Raw genomic sequence first — 19,958 nt, forward strand, 5'->3', positions numbered from 1 at the left:
ACATACACTAATGCAAAAATTCTGTCATTTACTGAAGCTACATTCTCTGTCAAAGAGTTACTTTCACGCCACTACTGGTAAGGCCATTATGGGCGGCTTTTGCCATAGGGTTACAAGGTGTGAAGATACAGTCTGCAGAAGAATAGCCTGGCTATCCTACTGTAGAACTGGGCAGGATCATTGAGCAGAGGTTTTTTTTTTTTTAAACTTCAGTTCTGGTGGAGGTAACATGCCATATGAGCTGAAACAATGATCTACTTTGGGTGCTAATTTTGCTCCCTTCATTCTGTGCTTGAAAAGGAAACGCATGGATGACCTCCACAGTCATTTAAAAAAAAGGCTCAAATATTGTTTATTTTGGCACAATTTAAAAATATACAAATACATTAAATATCAGGGTTCATTAAAGCCAATTTTTTAAAATATATGTAGGTATTATTTTGAAGGGAGATGGAAACCAAAACACCACATTATATATTTAATTAGACAGTGCAAACAAATAAGAAACCATTTAGACCAGGAGTCCACTGCGTCAGACAGCAACAACAAAAGCTGAACAGTTCCTGAAACACAAAAAAATAGTAAAAATATCTGCTGCATTTAAGAGTTTGCTGGGGGAGAAGAGTATGGGAAGGGGAGAAAGATGTTATCACTGAGAAAAACTTGACTGCACAGAAGTTAGAGCATTAGACACTTGACATTAAACTAAGTTACAATATGCACTTAAGGATAAGATAGGGTTCAGACAGTACAGTGACAGGAACGATCCTTCAATAACTTATGTGTAAAAAGAATATATTAGCAACTAAGCAATACAAGAATGCACTATCATTGACAGATTTGCAAGCAGAAACTCCCTGCTTTCAAAGGTGCAGTTTCTTGGCATTATTTGCATAGTTACTCCTTTTGCTTAGTGGTTAGGAAAATATTCAGCAACTAAGTTCAGGAAAAACCTATGACCTCCAGACACAAGTTCTACCTGTGGAAAATCACAGCAGCACAAAGATAAAAAGACACCAAAATGACAGAAACAAAACTGCCACCTCCTAAACTTGGAACTATAAAGCGCATTTCATATTGAAAGCTGAAGGGTCTCAAAATGGCATTGTCCACTGTCTTCCATTTTGTCCAGAACAAAAATTTTATTCATCATTGTGATAGAAAGACAACCTAAGTTTCTCCATACGGCAATTCAGGCTTTTTTTTTTTTTGCATGGGGGCCTCTTCATGGTTTGTTTATCCCCAATCTTTGCCCTAGCTTGTTTGGATGCTACAAGAGATCTCCATACCTTGTAAGGAGAGAGATAACAGTAAATAAAACTGCACTAAAACTTACACAAAACCAGGTCTATTCAAGAAGATAAATATATCTCCTCCCATCCCGGTTCTCATCTTTCAGCTTTGAATAAGCTTCTAACCACAGAGAAAAGGGAATCTGGATCACAAGCTCTGGACTTCTCCATATGGGTGTCACGTCAGCTCAAGACAGTTATGTTCACATTTTCCTGAAAAAGAGAACCGACTGTTCCAGTTTAGGTTCATGCCAGTGGATGCTGATGAAGAGCTTCCAAGTGATTTATTTTAGGAGCACAGACCCATAATTGAGTGCCAGCTAAACCAAAAGAGGCAATAGCAACACAGGTAGGTGGCAATGCACAAGCTGCATAGTTATAATTTCACATATGGTGACAGTGACACTTCAACCAATTTAGCAACCTCAGGTTTTTCACTGGTTTCCCAGTCACCCACTCCTATGCCCAAACCACTGTGCCCATTATGCTGATAGCTGTGTTCACATGGCAACAGTCAGCCATGACACGAAAAAGATTGGTGAAGGATAACCTAGCCAAAAAGAAGTATTTTCCAGCTACTTTAATTTCCTGATCGAGTGACTACTCAGCCACACAGCTGGCATAAGATGGGCAGGAACAAGCATCTGAGAGTGGGGGCTATTTAGGCTGGCGCTTTCAACAAGGAAATACTTGTTGAGCTCAGTCATAAGGTGCTGGCCTGCAGATCTCAGGCATGTTACTGAAGGGCTTGACCAAAGAAACCCCTTATTGCATTGGCAGAAGTTCACCTGACCTCTCCGGTTCATCTCAGTACTCACTGACACATCTAACAGACACTCAGCTACCTGCAGGAATGTTGGTTTCCCTTCATTCCCTTCCCTTGGCTGCGGTAAGGGAAGGAAGCTAGTGGAGACAGTCTTTGCAGGACAGACATAGCAGCCTTACAAAGCCACAGCAAATGGCTCTTTATCCCAGGACTGCGCTGAAGCCAATTGGAAAAGCTTCCCAACAAATTGCCACACTTGGGATAGGACCCATACTGACCACGGCCTTCAAAAGCACCAAGAACAACAGTATCTGGATAGTGGGTCTATATTCACAGTTAAGAACCAGGGTCAGCTATGTCATAGGCTGAAGAAGATGCTCCAGGAGGCATCAATTTTTGCTTCAAAAGGATACTGCATGTAAAGTATTGTTATATTGTCCTACGACGTTAAAGCAGTGGCACTTAGTGTTAGCATTTACAAGTGGGTCCTTCAAACAAGTCCACATCCTTGAGTAATCCCAGTCTTTCATGTTGGCCTGCAGCACTGAGACATTCAGCTCTGGGGACACAGAACACATCACAACACAGGAAGAAAAACTTGCCAAAACTGAAAGTGTACCAAAGAAAGGCAGATTCTTTAAAGATTTTAAACACAGCATCTGCAGGAGTCAAATGAAACCAGAGAGCTGGAATAGTGCATTTCAAGATCACCAAAGCAGTTCACCGAACTGGATGTAGCCTGCCATCAGTATCTTTGCATTAGTTCATTTCTCTGTTAACATTTGGCACAAACCCTTTGACACAGTAATTTGGCTTCCATTTAGGTCAGCTGCTTGCGATGTTTTCCTGGCACTTCAGTGGATTCAGAAAAAGTTTCTTCGACACTGTGTACACTTACAAAGTCCTCAGTCAAGAATGAAGGCTAAACATTGCTGACCCTGGTTTCGGAAGAAGAGATCATAGCAGCAGATGTGGATGTCACTAGTGACCGTTCTCGTCTGACATATCGTGGCTTCCGAACTGAAATGGTGGGCACAGAAACATCATTAGCACCTGCTGTATAAGCATGTCTTCATCATTAATTCATAACACCACATGCCATCCAACAATTCCTGAGTGATCAGAGTCATTCTGGACTTTAAAAAAAACCAAAACAAACCCAAAACACAAAAAACCCTACATAGAGCTGATAAGGCAAAAGTCCTCAAAAACTTTTTACACAAGCTTCTAATGCCCTACTAACTAAGATGTTCATTACAAACGGGCATTTCCATTATTTGTAAGTACATGTAGCTTTCCATTTCCAGCCCTAAGAGAACCCTGGATGTATCATGGATGCCTGCATAACAGAACGATCATGTCAAAGCACCTTTCGTCTTCAGTCTTTCATTAAAAAACAATTCAGGTAAGGAAACTGAGACTTTTCAGAAGCAGCACTGGCTGCCAGTTTAACAGCCAGACCCAGACCAAGTTTGGAACACATCTAAAGGATGTTTAAAAGTTAAAGACTGCATTAATAAAAATTAAATTTTAATTATACCATCTTGATTAAAAAGGTCTATGCATACATGAGAAGTGAGACCAGAAATGTTGCTGAGCTTAGAAGGCCATTATCTCTTAACTTTTTAGAAGATTCGGTCAGTCTCACGCTTAAGTCACCACATTGTCTCAAAAGTACATGGATCAAGCACAGAGACGAGATATTTTACTATATTACCCTGGCCAAACAAATCCACTTTCCTAGCCACTCTAATTTCATGTATAGATATAAAATTTTCTAGCATTTGCAAAATATATCCTTTACTACCTATTTCTTTTCAAACTTTGCTACATAGTCAGAGACACTTAAAAGAATGTCTTGATTTGATTAGGCGTAATCCATTGCCCTTTTAAATATATATTTTGGGAGAGTGATATTTAGATATTCCATGCTTTATTAGGCTCTCACTGGCACATTAATCGTGTAAGAACAGCACGTACTATTTCCTAGAAGTAGCACAAATTTAGAGGCCCAAGAAAAAGCAGGTTTTGGCTCTTGGATTACCCAGACCTGGTCTAAACCAGCAGATTAGAGTATGAAATTATGAAAAATTGGGGAGGAAAATTAAGACAAGCCGATTAGATGAAATCTTCCCCAAGAAATACATTCCTGCCCAAGTTTCACACATATTAAAAACCCACCTTGCCAAAAAGAGACAACCTATAAATACCCCACACAGCACATACACACAAACCTGTATATTCCAAACAGTCTGTGTTATTTAAGAAGCTGATAAGCTTCAAATTAGCAAGTCCAAAAGTGACCCAACCTGGCATTGTCAAGAAGATTCCAATCCTTAAAATAGGTCCCTGACTGAATAATTTATTTTTGAGCACTTATGAAAAAATATTGCACCTACTTGTAAGACTTCTCTATTAGGATAGAGAAGTCGAAGATCTATTTTAGGAGCTGTCAAAGATCTATTTTAACATAAAGTACTCCATCAATACTGTATGACTACATTAATTAAAGCAATAAATCCTATCAGAAAGGTCTACTAGACAGATTTCATCGGATTTCTGTCCCCTCAACAGATTCCACAGTTCTACACCAGGCTTTACAATTAATTGGTTTGACTTGCTGTGTGTTCTTAGCACATCCACTTTGAGATAGTTTGCCTGCTTTTCAATAACGAGGTGCATAAAAGGGAAGCCAACAGGTAAAATATTTGTAGCAGCATGCCCCAGAGAACAGTTCCTCACCTGAAGAAGCTGGGGGGGGTATCATGGATGCCTGCATAATAGAAGAATGATTATGTCAAACAAAGCACCTTTTGTCTTCACAGTCTTTCATTAAAAAAATACAGGAAAATTTTAGGGTTCCAATAACATTTACTGTGTACATAATCTCTCTTGGAGAAAATAGCTCAACAGAATCCATATGGTCAGTATTCATCTTTCACCTTTTTTCCAATTTGGACAAAGAACCCCAAAATATCTTTTATTATTTTTTCAGTCTCTCATACATCAGATTCAGTAGCTCCCTAATGAACTGTTAAAACTTTAAGTTATCATTTACTTGATGTTTTATGCTTGCTTGTTCCTATTGAAAGGACAGAATTTACTTACTGTTTCACTAGGCTGGAGAACAGATGCTAAAAGAGAAAGAGAGAGACTAACCATCATTAATCTAGAAGACTAGAACTACTAGTTTTTTTAAAATACATGCATGCAACAGAATAATTCCATTGTTAAAAAAATAGTTTTGTCACAGACTACCAAAACAGATCAGAACATTCAGAAATCCCATTAGTAGAATACATTGCCTGTAGGACTCTTTTCAAGATTAGAGATAAAGGGTTGCAAAGGTCTCCAAGAATGACTTATTTTGCTTTCAAAGAAGGTAGCCACAGCAGTATCTCTTTAATGTTAAGAAGCTTCAACAGGAAAAATGGCACTTTGAGCCAACTACCAGAAAAAGGCAGTATAAATAGAAAACAATTGAGCAGTGAAAGACGCAACCTTTTTATGCAAGAGCTTGCTGCCTTTATAGGCCACATGATCATTATCCAGACAGAATGAAAGCTAACATGATAATAAGCCAGAGAAATGTTTCTAGTGCTTCTCCTTCAAAGGAGGACATCAACGCTTTAGACCGCTGGAGCAGAGTGAACTATCCCCACAATAAGTGGGAGTCAGACCAGTATCACTGAAGCCTCAACAGAGGGCTGGTGTCCTGCCAGCTTAGAAATGTCATAGAACAACAGCTCTTGACCCACTTAAGAACTGAAGGAGAATCTTGTACTAACTCAATTTACTTGAAGACACATGCAAATAGTGGTTTCAATAGAGGTTTCAATATGGCAGTTGTGATTAGAGTGCTAAGCAGGTCCTGTGGCACTGATCAATTTAGACCTGAGGTAGCTACCGTTGTAGACTTTTACAGGAAATGATACCACAGAGACTGGAAATGTGATGTTCCATGAAGCTACTATGACTGGATACAACATCCTTAGTCAAACAATGGAATTGTATTGCTCGACCCACCCCCTTCTTTTTCTCTTTTTAAGCTTATTTCGATTGTGACAGTCTAGCTTGAGCTTGGTTCTGTAAGACATGAATGAAGTAACAGAAGGTCTATTTGTTTAGCAGACCTAACCAGTAAACAGCTTGCTTTCAACAGAAGGAGCTCTAACACAGCAAATGCTGTGCTGGAGGTTGTCATGGGAATCATTCAAAGTGACTGCATAGAAGGGGCAAGACAGAGTCATAGATCAGCCTCAGCTTCATGCAAAACACTGGGCAAAATGGAGACATCACCTTCCACGTATTTTGCTCAGCGCCTGCTAGATATTGAAGACCAGTAAAATGTGGACACAGAACAACTTCACAGAAACTGAAGCATCTGAAAGAGCCAGATATCTACATAAAGTCTTGGTGCCCTATGGCTAAGCACATCCCGGGTATTCTTTCCCTAGCTTTTCTGGAATCACTTTGGCATGAAGTCAGGTCACTGCATTTTAGTTACGTGGCTTCATTTCTCAGTAAAAGGAATGGCAGAAATAAAGAATAAATTTCATTATAAAAATAAAAGCTAAGAGGTGTTTGCTTTTAAAAAAATAATCAGGCAGTTAGCTCTTCAAGCCCCAGTAAATCCTGAATTTAAAGGGCAAACATGGTGAATGAGTAGTGCTATAATGAGGAACCTCAAATCCCCTTCCCTTTCTCCTGCCGCTGACACATCCAGGGTAAGCACACTGCCATTTCGTATTACAGTTCCCTTCTCTCTAAATGAAGAATTAATCAACCACTGCTGCTTGTAAGGCTTTATAAATGTCTGGCATTTTGTGTACTGAAATAAACAAGTATTATTAAGTTCTGTAAAAACACCCTCTGAGCAAAAAGCATCAACTGATTTCTTTTTTTTTTTTTTTTTCCCCCCTTTTTGAAATCTGGTATCTAATAGTCAGTGACAACATCAAGTATTGTACTCTGGCAAATCTTTGAAAGCTACAAAAACCAATAGCTGGGTTAGTAAGAGATACTGTGTAACATGCACCTAAGCACAGTTAGACTGAGAACAGACATCCTCTGCACTGCCATGAAAACATTATACTGGAAATACATAGCAGGAGAATATTTTTCATTAGTTTGCATTGGTTTGGATGATCATAAGAGACAGCAGCAGCTACATTAAGTCAAAACACTGATACGAAGAAATTTAAAAGGTTTTAAATTAAGAAACTGAGCAAAGGCCAAAACTTTAGAGATTAAATAGACAATTAGAGGTATTTTACCTTTGTTTCTTCTGTAGAAAACATTAGGAAGTTTATTGGCACGTTTGAGGTAGAAGAAAGAAGCAACAGACAGAATCAGGAATAAACTGATGAAAAATGTCCCTAAGATGAGAGAGGCTGCCACTTCTGGGCCCCCTGTACAAAAAAAATATAAAAAGAGAGAAAAGACTATTATTCACTAGAAATCTCTTCTAATAGAAGGGTTAAACAAAAGATAAAGACCAACTTCCTGATGTTCACATGAGAAAAAACACAGTGGGTTTTTTTTCATATACAGACAGACCTCACTGAAACATTTGCAAAGATCTTTCAATACTCATTTCGTTATATGAACCTCCCCAACCCCACCTGCCAAATGTCAGAAGAACCTTAGTCTCTCCTGAAGATAGTCACAACTTCTTAATCCATCGTTCTGTTTCTTTTAGGTAACTTTCAAAACCAGTGCTGGGAGGCACTCAACATTAATATTGTACTTTTATTCCTTAAACAGAGTCTCCTAAAGACAGAACTTGTCAACAGACAATACACCACTGGTAGAGTACACCCAGTATTATGTTTTCCACAAGTGACTGATACAGGAATCATCCAAAGGAGGCAGACATTAACAAAAGGTGCCCTCCCTCACCTCTATTCCACTTTCCCTGCCTCAAAAAAACACCCTGCACATTTGCTGGTTTATTTATTTAAGAATATGACTCCAAAGAGCAAGTATTTTAAGAAACAAAAGTTGTTTATGATCTTATTGTAGACAAGCTCTGCTTGAGAAGTCCACATTCCGAAGAGCACTAGATACTTCAAGTCAAGTACACACACACACGACAAGACGAATGTTACAAAGGGATCAGCAGCTCTCAAGTTTGACGTGGCTGTTTAGCTTTTCAAGAGCACTGATGATAAGCACTCACCCTGTAACACTAAATCACTTCATCTGGCATCCTCTCTCTTGCTGAAGTATGCGATGCTGCTATCTAAATATGCTCAATTTGTATTATTCTTACCAGCGCATCAAACAAGTATTTTTAGGAGATTAAACAGAAAGGACTGGTCAGCAGTGATAAAATCAACCTATAGAAAGGCTAACCAAGATGTAACAGATGTTGCCTCACCCCTAAAAACCAAAACTCTTGCAGCATAAGGTTCAAAACTCAAGTTATGGGGTTTCATAAATAACCAGCTCAACCTGTACCAGAAAAATCACTTCAAGGTCACTAGGACGAGACGAAAGAACCATTCAGTAAAATACAGTTACCTCAAAATTCAACTCGAAGACTTACAAAAGCTTCTTGTTGAGAACAAACCAGAAAAAGTAAAAATGGCTACTACCTTTAGAATGAAACCTATGCTACAGAAAAATGTATTTTACAACTTGATTCAAATGCCATGTGATGAAGGGGCTGGTACACAGTGAATAATCACAACGCCTGCACTCAGTAGCTATTTCCATTTACTCACCTATGTTCTGTATGAAAGGAGTTACAGTGCTTATATTCATTTGGAAATTCATTCCTCTGATACCAGCTGCAATCAAAGAGAATTTTTTAAGGTAAAATCTGACAAAAACTACAGATTTGTTGAAAATCTTAGTAAAAGGCTATTACACTTCTCAATAGTTATTTGAAACTGTGTAAGAATCCTGATTTTTCCCCATGAAAAATTCATTCTTTATATCACTTTTGAGAATTTCAAACAAAGGAAGAAAACAAGCAGCATCAGAATTTGTCCAAAAAGAGAATAATTCACTAGTGTATTTCCCAGAAACTTAGATCAAGATTCTTATCTCTTTCATTAAAAATATTTACAAGGACATTAAAAATATTTACAAGGAATTGAATGGTTCCCACCTCAAATAAAGCACACGTACAAAATGAATCTAGACTTCTTAATACAGATTTTTCAAAGAGCTCAAGTACAGTCTGAGCTGTTTCATGCTCTGGAGCAGTCCCTAGCAAACACCCACAGCAAATGCCTTTTTCTTACAGCAGAGATTAAAGCAGCCACAAAATTCAGTATTCCCTGCATGTTTGATACAGGTCCTACCCTGTAAGTTTAATCATTTTGATGTTTAAGACTTTTCTTCTTTATTTTAAGAACTTACATTGGGCAGAATGATTTTTTTTTTTTTTAATGTTGCGTTTGGCTTCACAGATTAGGTACTGTAATACATAACAAGATTTTGTTGGTTCCCCCCCACCCCGACTCTGAAACAGTTCCACAGCGCTCTGCACAGTTTCTGCAAGCTGAATTTCAAAGTTTCCATAGCTTTTGTTGCACATGCAAAAGCTCAAAGTTATACGACGACTCTGGAAAATGTTGAAGTTTTACAAGGGAGGGAAAAAAAAAAATCTGCAACATTTGATGGCTTCTTGAACAGTCTTTGCTGGACCATGCATGCAAGAAGAGATCTCAGTACCAAGAGACACCCATCAAAATAAAGGGATGGTAAATGACTCACTATTTCTGCATTCAGTCAGATTGTAAACAGGAAGGGTTTCATTTCTGCATTTAATGCAGCTGCTACTACCATCCTCATTCCATCGTCTGTAACAACCTGCATAAGAATAAGAGGTACAGAGGTTTGAAAACAAAAGCGACACTGGAGATATTTCCTAGTCTTCAGAAAGAGGTAGAGGCAACAGAAATTCCCTCCGTTTGGTCTACTGGTTAAAAACATCTCCTGCCTCCTATTATGTTACACAAGTTAAGAAGTTTCATTTCAAAGTGTTTATTCCAGAAGAGAAAAAACCTTTCAAGGGCCAAAAAGGAGAAAGAGTTATAAGCAAACAACTCCCAGAGGGCAATTTCAACATAGCTCCATTCATTGCTTCACATTTCAGTTCTGAGAAAAATGGGAAGCGTCTAACAACCTGTAACTACCCTCAACAATACTAAAAAAGAAGCAGAATTTTACCATTTATTTTCAGAGGTCATACACTGTTGAAACAAAGTTTAATGCCATTTTAATATATAGTACTGAAAATAGAAGTAGGCAGGGACAAAGATGCTAAGAACCAGAGCGTACTTGGATGAAAAAAAATGCTGGCGGCCCCGCAGTCAATCACTTGAAGCATGGCACGCTAAAAATATGAATACTGCCATAATAGAGTCTTTTTCCCATGCCTCAGTCCTCTCAAGTACTGTACTATTTGTTTCACTTTAAGAAGAACCCAAGCCCGTTTAAACTATTCTGTGACAGATGGCGAGTGTTTTCTATCAGTCACCCTACCATGCAGGCTGATTAAACTTTCATCTTGGCCTATGTCTCTGATGTTTAAATCTCTCATTTTATGTTTAAATGCACATACTGCTATGTCTTTGTTAAGAGAAAAAAAATTTTAGGGCACATCTTCAATAACAACTTCATTTAATACAATAAAGCCATGGTGGTTTCACTTGAGGCTTAGACTTGAGACATGAAGATTAGAAGGATATTCCTACTAGATCATATTACAGTCTACATTTAAAGGAAAAAAACTTACTGTGCTGGCTAAAATCCAGTTCTATAGAGCCTTGAGCCAAACTGGTATCAATTATCCCATAAAGCAAACCATTAGTAAGGTGCTGATTTGAAAACAGCTCTGCTGCTACAGTTTCCTTAGAGAGGAGCAGCACATTTGATGCCCACAGTAATAAATTACATCTGACACTTAATCTAAACACAAACAGACCCGATATAAGGGCAAAGACTTTCTACAGTAATAGGAAGGAAGCATCAAAGCACTTATGCGACACCAAAGACAGGGGTAGATCATCAGTTTACAATAAGATTTAAGGGAACACAGTCCCATAACTTGCAGACAATTGTTTATACCATATCTAGGATCATTTAGAAGCAGAAATGAATGCATTAAATGAAGCAACAGCTAGAGAAGCTAATGAAGCAGTGAAAATAGATAGGCTTAAAATGCTTTAACAACCACCACAAGGAAATGACTGAACCCAGAAGTGGACCCCAATTTTTAAGTCACTAATTCTCTTGTTACTGTGGGCTCTGAAGCCATTTTCCTGCTTTTACTCTCCTATTTTAAATAAGATGGCATTAAAAAGAGACCACCCTTTTGCTACTGCTGGAGCACCAAAAGTTAACTCCATTTAGAAGAAAACAACTCTACATATATGGCACAAGGAAGAATGAGGCATTCTGTGCTAACAAGACAATATTGAAGTCATTCTTAATGCTCCCTTAGGTACGCATTACAGCATTTTTGCTTTTTATGTTCATTATATGGGCTTTTAGGGCTTTTAAGCATTTACAATAGCTCTTACATAATCCAACTGCACACTAAAAAAAGATAAAGAATAACCTTATTAATAATTGTCTATTCTCCTTATCATGCAAGAACCTTTGTGAGTTAAAAGAAGCGTTACCTTGTGTATATAGAGGAAGAAAGACTTCGATATGTACATGCACTAATTATTTTGTTTTCACTCCCCAATTAATCAGGCACTGTATTTTGGTGTTAACTGTCAAAAACAATCTGGAATTTTATTAAACAATGACACACTATACCTGGACTGCACTGGTTGGTTACTGGACAGGAACTGTTTGAATCCAACATATCCACACAGCATTCTGTTTCTGAAACCTAAGAAAAGAAATGACATTACATTTCACGCAGTTCTTAAGTTTACTAAAATGCTTCAACAAAAAAATCTACAGAGAACGCAGAGGAATAAGCAGTGACTGCAGTTAAAACTTGCTGTAACTTTTTCTTTTTGCATGAAGCAACCTTACAAGGAGAGAACAAGCTAGCTGCACCATCAAGCTGATTTTGACCTGGCAGCTGCTCCCCAGACTAACACTTTGAGAACAAATCCACACTTGACTGTTGACACTGGACAAAACCTCAAAAAAACCTGCTTTAGAAATATACTTGCTAAATTCTTCAGTGAAGCACAGTTCAGAGGGGGAGTTATCCTGCCCACAGCCCCACACAAATGCCCTATCAGATTTGCTCAGAAATAGTATTGGCAAAATGACTGGCAAACGCCAGTTTTCACTGAATGCCCATACTGCAAGTGATGATCTTTTGGTCTTTTCCAACCTCGATGATTCTGTGATAACATCTACATTCGGCAGAACAATCCAGCAGGACTACAAAAGCTTCTTCCTTCAACAGTTAATATAAAAAAAATAACTTCCGTATCCTCAAGGCACGTAGTTTATTTTTATTTTTTGTTTGTTTATGAAAAAGCCAGTTTCAAAATTATTTACAAATTACAACAAGCTGTGACATAGGCTTAGAGAGAAATGGTTGTTAGAAACTCTGTGGTTCTTTTGATATTAGTAACATCCCATATAGACCTGGGCATATCCACTCTTTGAATGTGCACAAGAGAAACAAGCCACAAAACTCCAATGCCTTTTAAAGTTTTGCAGATACATTCCCCTAAAGAATACAGCAAGTCAAATCTTAGAAGTCTTAAAAAAAGATGGAGTATTCTTGGTCAAAATTAACAAGACCTGGTCTATATTCAGCCACAGGAGTAACTTAAATATACCTAATGTGTAACAGCCAGTATTAGTCTGCTTATCAGCAAAACCCATCGAATCCAGGGGTGACAAAAATCAAAGGAGAAACGGTTGGGACTGTCAAAACTGACATTAGTAGGCTGACCTCACACTGTTCGTGCATCACGGGGAGGTAGACTACAGTAAAGAACCAGAAGATCTATAGATAACATGCTTAAGACCAGTTTCTTAAAAAGTTTTGTTGGTCAAACTCTCCTGCAAGCAGGATTTTATACTCTGAGCTTCTTCTGTGACTTGAAGCAGCGTTTGCTTCAGAGCTTCTCAGTCATTTGAAAAGTTAGCTTTTGGGTATCCATGGTTTGGACTGTTTGTAGCTAAACTGCCAAGCAGCTTGAAAAGTGTGTTTTTGATCATCAGGGTGCTTTTTCTGCATGGTGTGAGGTGTTGGCAGTTGCATCCCCACTAGGCTATGAGCTCATGACTAGGAAGAATTCAAAGGTTTAATAGGCAATTGGTCATCACAACAAACTGACCCACTGTACGAGTTTCAGTTAATGGCTGCTAGCAGTATACGGGTCATTTCTGTTGAATTAGAAAGTCTTCCATAAACTGCAATGAAAGAGGAAAATAATCTGATACTTCTGGTTTCAGGGTGCCTAGCATGACAAAAAATATGAAGTACCTACCGAACTTTCAGTAGATTTGCTGGCAACTTCTGCTACGAGTCTAGTTAAGAGAAGGACATATGGCACCTCCATGCCCAGGAAAAACACAGGTCTAAGCAAGAACAGGGAAAGAAATTAGAATGTCTTATTAATGACAGAGAACTTCTGCTTTCCTTTTGTTAAGGAACTTTTGCCAACACACTCCTTTTATTTGAATGCAAAGGTCTTTAAATTAAACATACCGGGGAGGGGGGGAATGACTTACCTTGGTTCAAGACACAGATTTGAGACATTCAGAATTTTCCCTCCAGCTGCAGAGGGGCAGGTTTCTGGCTATGGCAGACTGCGGTTGCTAAGAAACAAGGAGCCTTATCAGTCTGCTCCAAACTGGGCCATGCAGAGACTATTCCACACCCAGGATCTAAAAATCAATGTGATTGCAATAGAACAGTTACTGCCTGGCACCACCACTGATAAGCCTCCCCACAGTTACAGGCTCCTCTGGCTGCAGCATTGAGCTGTGATGGATTTGGATCAGGACAGAGAGCACACGCCACTTTGAAAAGGCAATACTGTAATTAATTTCTCCCATGACAGCACCGTCATGAAACATTAATGAAGTCTGTCTCTTAATAAGTAGTATTTCTCAATTGCCTGAGAACAGATCTCAATGTGGAACAGAGTACTTTGGGCAGCCTGCTACAAGCCTTGCTTTTTTCCCCCTTCACTTTTGCCATGTAACTCCACACATATCCTAAAGAAAATTGTTTGGATAAACTAAAAGGTGCTACATCACACTGATCTGCATTGTTCAGACACTCCCTATGTCAATATTATAATATCTGCCTATCCTCTAGTCAGTATAGTGTTGGAAGCCACATCCAGTTCTCAGAACCTGCAGTACCTGCAGCCTTGTAGTTTTAGGAAAATATAGTCTTTCATATTATAAATAAAACATGGGGACAGACAAGGCCCTCTAACAAGAGATTGATAAAAGGAAAGTGTCCAAAAGAAAGCCTTCAACTGCAGGGGAAAACTCCTTTCATGATTCATCTCACAAACTGAAATTTGTTACTATTTTTGTTAAATAAAAAACCAGTTGATGAGTTTTAAATTACTGCAAAATATGTATCATGACCCTTGGCAAGTTGTTTTTCTGAGGAACAAAATAATTGAGCAGTTCCTATGATTAATTTCCGTTCATTTTTTTAAATCACTTAAAGCCTGTTGCCTCAACTTCAAAATAAGATTAGTTCAGCTTGGTGGGAAAACTTATTATTATCCCCTGCTATCAGCTAAAAGCTCCAAAAGGACTGCAATTCCTGAAAACCAGACTCTGGTCTTACTGCTACAACTAATTGCTACAGTTAGTGGTGACTGGGGCAGAGCAGGAAAAGGTTGTGCTGTCACGATACCTTCCAATTTAAGCATAACAATGCATGCCAAGTCCATCAGTGTCAAGCTGCAGCAGCCATGATTTCATCAGTTCACATTTACATACACGTAAATAAAATAACACCTATACTAAAATGAAAAGCAGGCAGGCAATATAAGTGCACTACGCGTGCGATGCTAGCTGACAAAAGCCAAGACAGCGCCCAACTAGCCTTGCTGTTGGCAGCGTAGATTATAGGAACCAAGGAATGTAAGCAGCAAGGAGCCTTTGTACGTACAGAGATTCTCCAGAATGAGATACTAAGAGCTAGTTAGTTTTGGGAATGGTACCACCACCACATCCTGGAGTGAAAATTAAGATGGATTATGGCAGTTTACAGAACTGCTGGAAAGAGATTGCACAGCCCAAAAACAGCAGGGAAAATTTAGCTCTGGGAATTTTACACAAGGATGGAAAGATACATTTCTAATCTACAGCTAAGCTTATAAATTGCTGACTGAAAAGCTTTAATGTTATTTTTCAACACTGCCTGACGTGACAAGATACCTCAAATGCAAACACCTGTTTTAGCAAAAAGGTGAAGTCATCTCAGAGGATGAACCTTTCCAGAGTGCAGGACATACCCCAAAAGCCAAGACCCTTGCTCATAGCTTCTAGTTTTGATGGGAACAACTTCTTCTTGAGCACATTTGTGCAGAACAGAAGCTGTTTACGTCTCAGTAAATGAGTGCTGATGTAGCATTGCACTTATCTAGTTTGACAGAGAGCTTTCTAGTTGTGTACGACAGTATGAGTACTTATATAAATGCTATGAATAATTCTGGTTTAGACCACATTTGGTGTAAGTTTAATTTGCACATTTAACTTTTCAAAAACAGAGGTTTTTTTATTTTTATGCCTTTCTATTGCAGTAAAAGTTGAGTAACGCAACTTTAGGTTTTTTTCAAGGCAGTCCAGCAGAGTCTAATGTTAAAACAACCCTCAGGATGTGCATCTGGATGGAGGTACTTTAAACAATACAGACAGAGAATTTGCCTTATTACCTATCAGTTTTCTACAATCTGTCTTCAGAAATGAGATATTGCTTCTTGGCTAAGAAAGACCTCCTCTGGAGAAAATAGAGTTGGTAAAGACATTTGCTGATAAATTCTTTACTGTTTTGGATGCTATGCACAGATTTCTGTCAATACCTAATTATTACAATAGCTGTCAATACTAAGAAAAGGCAGATGAAAAAGGCATTTGTTTAAACAAGTACGTTCTTGTTATCTAGAAAAATACTTATTTTCAGGAACAAGTCACACTAAACAAGAACCAGATGATCTTTAAGGTCCCTTCCAACCCAAAACATTCAACGATTCTATTCTGAGAAAACACTTGTGAAACTAGCCACTTTTAAGTGCCCAATCCTCCTCTTTGTGAATGCAAAAGCTATACAGCATAAGCTCAATACTGGTTGTATTTCCACTCCTGAAATAAATCAAGACACTAATCAACAAGACTGTTGCACTTATGAGCAGATATTTGTTCACAGCCACTAGTGATTCTAACAAACTAGAACATCTGCCCTGCAGCTGTTCCAGTAGAAATAGGACACGAGATCTATTTGCCCTCAAATCACCAGCCAATATTTTTTATTATAGCTTTTGATATATATTTGTTGTTGCTCAGTTGTTTTTTGTTTGAACCAGTTTTAACTGCAGGAAAAGGAAAGCAGAGATGAGCAAGCTGCTTTAAAGCTTCCAAACATGTGAGACGTATGTTATATTTACTCAATTTACATTTTACTCCAGGTCCCAGAACCACTTCTTCACATCCTGCTGGATTCTCTATCGGCCAATAAAAATTAGAAGCCTATTAGCATAATATATAAATAACATCTGTCTGAATAAGGCAGAAATTCAAGCCACAAAGGTAACACTAGATATCTACTTTTATTTAGGGTAATGCCCATGAAAGATGACAGACTTAAGCATCCATATTCATTATATGTAATAACATGAAAAACATATATAGTGTTCCTAAAGTCTGGTTGTGCCACACCTCAGCAAGGCTGGAAAGAGCTTGTGACTTGTAAGTCAAAAAATAAATCAAGTGCAGAACTTCCAAACAAGACAGCAACTTCAAGTAGGGATTTGTACTGTTAATTGGTCTCCCTGTACAAAACCACAAAGTAACACAACTCATTTTACTGCTTTCCAGCCACAAGTCAATCATAATCGTTCTACTGCCAACCTGACAATATTTTACACCATAATTGTAACTTTAGAAAGGGAAAAAGCCCTAAAGCCCCTAAGACATTCAGTATAGACGAATATTAACCATGCCTCTGAATGAGGTAGCTAAACTTTTAGTTTTTAAATTAAGTACGTGAATTTGATCAGGATCAGACACCCACAGCAAAACAAATTACAAGCCCATAGAATATGTTTCAAGTTTGGCGGCATTTTCTCTTTGGATAACAGAAGAAAAGATAATGTCATGCACAAACTGGAGCCCAAATTAGAAAGTATTTACGCTTGAGATGCCAACACAGTTTTGAGAACACAGACATTTTAATTAAAACAAGTATTTCACACCAGAGTTCCACATTTGAAACAATTCTCAAATCACTGTCAACTTGGATCTCAAGTGCCACAATACACATAAGCTAAACACATTAAGATTCACTAAGGGGATTCTTCCTCTTGTTGCTTTTGAAAAAAGGACACAAACAATTCACGAACACTAAGCACTAGAAGTCTTTTTCCTCCCACTCCTGTGGGAAACACATGTTCTTTAATTCATCTTTGTCTATGTTTTCCATACATATAGCTGTGCATCTATTCTTTCTGTTGTGTTAGCAGTATCTTTCTTGCTTAAAGCCTTGCTGGAGCATTGTTTGAGCAAGGTAATTTTTTCAGGTCTGTGGAAAAAGATGGCAGTAAAAAGAGACATCACCTAAATTTCAGGCGGTTTTATAATTCACTCAGCAGATCAGAGTTTGATACTGTAGAACATCCATTCCGCTGCCAAAGGCTTCTTAATTCTGACGTGACCTTGAATTAGTCATGATAAAGCAGTGATGCCACAAAAGTCAAAACGCAGTCTCACAAACAACATGCTTGCAAAGGCCTAAATTCTCACTTACCAGCTCCTTCAGAGGTATGCACTGGACTGCATCTTCCTCAGATAACACCGAATGCTTGCGGTATGTGGTTTACTGCTAATTTCTCCTTGACGCTGCAACTGTTTCACAATAAACCTGCAAGGTAGAACAACAGATATGGGTTGTGCTTAGAACAATCTTTTATAAATTAAAGCTGAAGGAAGACTTGTTTTTCCAGCTTTCCTAACATGAACCCATGAAAAGAACTACTATCTCTACCCTTACATCAAAATGATTATGTAACAGCACAGCAACCAACAATTAAAAACACACACCTTCTGCTCGAGACAAGGAGGATACCTACTTTAAGCCAGGCTTCACTTCAAAAGCAGTTACATACCTGGAACGTGCCTAGAGCAAACACTAATTAACACCAACATTTACTGTTGTTCAGTAAACAAAAACTTGGCAGTAACACATTCTGCTGTTACAACAGTCGTTGCAGCCTTAAAAACTGAGAGCAGAAATGAATACTGGTGCGATTTGGTTGCCAATAGTATAGCTATACACTACAGGGAAAGACACTTCGGAAACAGAACATATGCATGGCCTCTTTAGGTTTGTTGGTTTTTTTTTTCCCCCTAAACATAGCAACAAAAATCTGTGTTACAGAGGTACATATTCTCTTGAAGTTTATCCAGGAAAAAAAAAAAAACAAAAAAACAAACCAAAAACAACAAAAACACACAAAACCACCAAACACCCACAACCCTAAAACGTCCCAGATTGCTAAAAACTGTAGTAAACTGAGTTAGTTTATTAGGAATAAAAGTATCCAGAGTTTTATTGGACCACGAGAAAGAGACGATTCCTTTCCAAATGCGTCTCAAGAATATCACACTTCAACGTTAAACGCATCAGGAACAAAGTAGCCTTGAAAAAGCTGGGCAAGGAGGAGGAACAGAGGCGGCTCTTCCCCAGCTTTACCCTACACGGCAAACCACTGCCGCCGCTTCCTCGCCCCCCCTCAGGCCCCGGCGAGAGGGTCGGGGGCTTTTTCCGCGGGAACGTGCCCTCCCCGCCCGCCCCCTGCTCCCGCCAGCTGCACCGCTCGGTCAACACGTTTCTGCCGCCGCTCCGCACCCCACCGCCTCCACCGGCAGCGGAACAGCGGGGCGGGGGCCCTGGGCCGCGCCCGGCAGCTCTGCTGGGCCCGCTGCCGCCTGCGGCCGCGCTGAAGGCAGCGCCAGCGCCCTCAGCGCCTCGCCTCACCTGCCCGGCGGCGCCTCCCCCCCACACCCCGCCCCGAACAATGGGGCAACGCCCGGGGGCTCGCCTCGCCGTCCCGCCCGGGGACTTGCCGCCCTCCTTCCCTCCCGCCGTCCCCGCATCCCTCCCCCGCCTGAGGGGCCTGGCCGCCCTCCCGCGCCGCCGCCCTACCTGAGGGAGCAACCTCCGGCAGCACCGGCAGCAGGTTCCCGTTCGTACCCCCCGCCCTCAGGCGGCGCCCTGCCCGCTCCTTCCCGCGGCGCCCTGGGAGTTGTAGTTCTCCCCGCGGCGGCCCGGCGCTCCGGTTCCCCGAACGGGCCGTCGGCGCGGAACTACAAGTCCCAGCAGCCCCCGCGCCGCGCCCTACCTGCGCCCTCCTCCCCGCAGGTAAATCCCCTCCCTCGGCCCTTCCCCGAAGCCTCCCGGCCGGCGCCTCTCGCCTGCGCGCGGTGCCTGCTGGGAAAGCGAGTCCCGCGCCGCAGGCAGGCCCAGGGACAGGGGGGCCCCGGCACTGCGACTCCCGGCGTGCCTAGCGCAGGCGCCGCCATTTTAGGCGTTGCTTGGCGACGCAGACGCCCCGGGAGGGACGACGGGAGGGAGAACGAGAGCCGCAGGTAGGCGGGCGGGAGGGGAGGGCCTGTTCACCCTCGGGCCTTCTGCCAAGCGGGGGATATTGTGATCAAAGGATTAAATATTTCATTAGAGAAGCGTCAGGATGGGGGACACAAGGAGGCTA

General features: G+C 40.2%; 1 protein-coding gene across 1 annotated transcript; it reads right to left on the reverse strand.

Annotated features, from left to right (window-relative positions):
* Positions 1–327: 327 nt before the first annotated feature.
* On the reverse strand, positions 328–19,559 carry C23H1orf159 (chromosome 23 C1orf159 homolog). Its single transcript, XM_074893093.1, has 11 exons — positions 19,394–19,559; positions 17,996–18,109; positions 13,735–13,890; positions 13,491–13,581; positions 11,842–11,917; positions 9,787–9,882; positions 8,787–8,852; positions 7,335–7,469; positions 5,167–5,192; positions 4,801–4,831; positions 328–3,078 (listed from the first exon to the last, which is right to left on the reverse strand). The coding sequence occupies exons 4-11, from the start codon at positions 13,560–13,562 to the stop codon at positions 2,981–2,983; spliced, it is 600 nt and encodes a 199-aa protein (XP_074749194.1). The 5' UTR covers positions 13,563–13,581; positions 13,735–13,890; positions 17,996–18,109; positions 19,394–19,559; the 3' UTR covers positions 328–2,980.
* Positions 19,560–19,958: the final 399 nt, after the last annotated feature.

Source organism: Strix uralensis, chromosome 23, assembly GCF_047716275.1.
Source record: "Strix uralensis isolate ZFMK-TIS-50842 chromosome 23, bStrUra1, whole genome shotgun sequence".
Lineage (NCBI taxonomy): Eukaryota > Metazoa > Chordata > Aves > Strigiformes > Strigidae > Strix > Strix uralensis.

Bases quoted from the DNA above. Each gene is read 5' to 3' on its own strand.
- C23H1orf159 (XM_074893093.1), bottom strand. From the start codon at position 13,562: ATGGAGGTGCCATATGTCCTTCTCTTAACTAGACTCGTAGCAGAAGTT. The intron at 11,918-13,490 runs GTAGGTACTTCA...TTCTTTTCTTAG, and splicing joins GCAAATCTACTGAAAGTTCG to GTTTCAGAAACAGAATGCTG. The intron at 5,193-7,334 runs GTAAAATACCTC...TTTCTCTTTTAG, and splicing joins TTTCTACAGAAGAAACAAAG to CATCTGTTCTCCAGCCTAGT.